Source organism: Arachis duranensis, chromosome 5 (genome assembly GCF_000817695.3).
Source record: "Arachis duranensis cultivar V14167 chromosome 5, aradu.V14167.gnm2.J7QH, whole genome shotgun sequence".
Taxonomy (NCBI): domain Eukaryota; kingdom Viridiplantae; phylum Streptophyta; class Magnoliopsida; order Fabales; family Fabaceae; genus Arachis; species Arachis duranensis.
In genome coordinates, this window is record NC_029776.3 from 33,049,033 (window position 1) to 33,052,145 (window position 3,113).

General features: G+C 35.9%; 1 protein-coding gene across 1 annotated transcript; it reads right to left on the bottom strand.

Annotated features, from left to right (window-relative positions):
* Window positions 1-410: 410 nt before the first annotated feature.
* Window positions 411-2,602, bottom strand: LOC107488958 (uncharacterized). Its single transcript, XM_052261695.1, has 2 exons — window positions 1,006-2,602; window positions 411-562 (listed from the first exon to the last, which is right to left on the bottom strand). Exons 1-2 carry the CDS (start codon window positions 2,600-2,602, stop codon window positions 411-413), a joined length of 1,749 nt encoding a protein of 582 aa, XP_052117655.1.
* Window positions 2,603-3,113: the final 511 nt, after the last annotated feature.

The window sequence follows — 3,113 nt, forward strand, 5'->3', positions numbered from 1 at the left end:
ATGGCCACAAAACTCATCGGCGCATACGCGCCATTCACGCGGACGCGCGGATTGTTATGTCCCGTCAAAGTATGCCCAAAAACCAAGGTTGCGAGAACCGGACCGGTCAATAAACCGGTGAGGTCACTGGTTCAATGGTTCACTGGTTCGACCGGGGTTGAACCGGTTTAATTAAATATTAAATAAAATTATTAAACTTAATAAAATTCAATAATTTATAACTTAATAAAATTTAATATTTCACATAATAAATTATCCATTACTTAAGATTAGAGGTTAACAAACAACTTCAAACATCAAAGTTTATAACTAAACAAAAAATAAAACGTACATAATGACAAACCCATAGTGTTCTACATTCAAAAGATACAATTACTAGCAAGTTTTCAACTAATCAAAGGTGCAACTCATCAAAAATCATAATTATCATTAAGTGTTCCAACATCTCCATCATAAACCGGCAATCCGAAGCCACCATCATCAGAAGTACCACCAAAAGAAGCTGTATTTGAAGAGTCAGCAACATTAGGGAAATCTACACCAAGTTCCACATCTCCTCCATCTAATAAAATAAAATAGACAACCAAGAAAAAATTAAAGTTACAACTTTACATCAGATATTGAGAGGAAATAAAACAAGTTTTGCTATTTCAATCACCTTTAGGATATGAAGGCATAGCATTATCCGTATAAATTAAATTTTCAATGCCTTCGATGTCTCCATTAGTAAATTTGGGATCATCTTCATCCGGCATTACTGATGAGCGGATATTTTATACGCTTTTTGGGGGTAATTTCATGTAGATTTTAGTATGTTTTAATTAGTTTTTAATATAACAAGATGTTTGATGAAGAAGACGAATCGCCATTTTCTGCAAATTAGGAGCACTTCTACTGTGTAGCCTCCACCATTCACCTACCAGAATATGTAATTCAACCATCAATTCTCATTCAATATTTAAAAAACATTCAAAGTAAATTGAACATAGAAATATAAATACTTACCAGGTTCAAGTCTCTTAATTGCTTTCAATGCACTTTCCCTTCCAAAACTTCCTTTTCGATCTCGATACAACTGTATCTCTTGCATTGCGGCAACCGAGTCATTGCAAAGAGTTTCAATATCAAATAAATCAAGCAAAGACCTCAAGATATTTGCCTTCTCAACAAACCCCTCACTATAGAAGTAATCTGGATTCAAAAAGTATGCTGCTGCATGGAGGTCACGCTTCAAATGCTTATCCCACCACATTTTCAAGATACTTGTATGAGGTGTGTATGCAGATTTCCTATTTCTAAACATTGTCTTGATATTAATTTTGGCTCTTTGCATGCCCGCATACACGATACCCAGAGAAGGTTTCTCATCAGCATCAACAAGCCTCAATAACTTAATTAGAGGACCAACAAGCATAACAGTAGTAAAACAATCCTCCCAAAACTTACTATCCAAGATAATTGAACTAACCATCTTCCCATTGACACTCTTGGATAATTTATGAGAAGTGAAATATTTGTCCACCACCAATGCTTGCAAGTGTTCCTTATGATCATATATACTTTTCAAAGTAATGAAAACAGTAGCAAAACGTGTTACTCCTGGTCGAACAATTTCTTTCCATTCTTTTCTTTTTCTAAGCCATGACAAGAAAATCATATGATTGTAAACAAAGACAGTCACTTTTGAAGCACGAGAGGCAAGGTCAGCTATATGAGGAAGACTTGCTATGTCTTTCAATATAAGATTGATGCAATGAGCAGCACAAGGAGACCAAAAAATGTTTGGATAATTTTCATGAATGAGTTTTCCAGCAGATACATAATTTGCAGCATTATTAGTAACCACATGCACAATGTTACTAGACCCAACCCACTCAATAACCTCATCAAACAATTTAAACAAGGTATCGGCAGTTTTTATCATATCAGAAGCATCAACAGACTTAACAAATGACATACCAGCAGGACAATAAACGAGAAAATTAATTAACGTACGCTGCCTTTGATCAGTCCAGCCATCTGCCATCAGTGTACAACCAGTCCTTTTCCACGAGCTCCTATAACCTTCAACAAGCAACTGACACTCCTTCTTAAGATCGGCCAGCAAATGAACTCTCATTTCATCATACGACGGTCCCTTGAAACTAGAACCAATTGCAGCAACGCCGTCCAAGGCAGGTTGAAAGTAAGGCGATTGAATTGCATTGAATGGAATCCGTGCATCAATGATCCATCTTGCAAGCCCCAACTTAACCTTGTGTTTAACTTGTTCACTGGCCAAGACACTTTTCAAAGCTGGTTGAGAGCCTGGTGTAGTCCTTTCCTTAAAATAACTTCCAATTGGAGTAGTAGTAATCGCTCTTCTCTTTCCTTTGTCTCCTATTGTTACAGGAGCCGGACGTTGTACTGGATTAGGCGCTTCACCCTCTTCTTCCGCTTCTCTTTCACTTTCCACATCATAACAATCAGATGTCAATTTTCTTTTTTCTGCCTTATTTTTTTTGTTTTCCTCCAAAAGTCTTTTGAATTGAAGTTCAACATCTTCAGTTACTTTGTTACAAACTTTAATTTGTCCAGGGATTTTTGCAAGATGATATTTCATTCTATAAATCCCCCTCCATTGTAAGTATTCAAGCAGAAAATACATGTATATTGAGCCTTATTATTTTTGTCATACTTCACTGTAAAATACTGCCAAGCTGGATCAGATTTACTTCTGGATGAACCAGTTTGAGAATTTTGAACAGCATTATCTTGTGGCTGTGAGTTACTTTATGAATGTTCCATCTATAACAAACAGAAAATCAAAGACAAGAAATTAACTTCATGCAGCTTAATACATTAACAGGATCAAAGACAAGAAAAACCACCTGATGAGACAATATGATTAACCTCTTAATACATTAACAGGATCAGAACATGAACAGAGTACACCACTTTGTGCATACAGAAATAAACCATGAACAGAATCAGTCAATCAGAACATGAACAGAGTAAACAGAATTCACAGGAACATGAACAGAATCAGAATTAGAACATGATCAACCAAATACCATGAATAAACAGAGTACACCACTTTGTGCATACAGAAATAAACCATGAACAGAATCAGA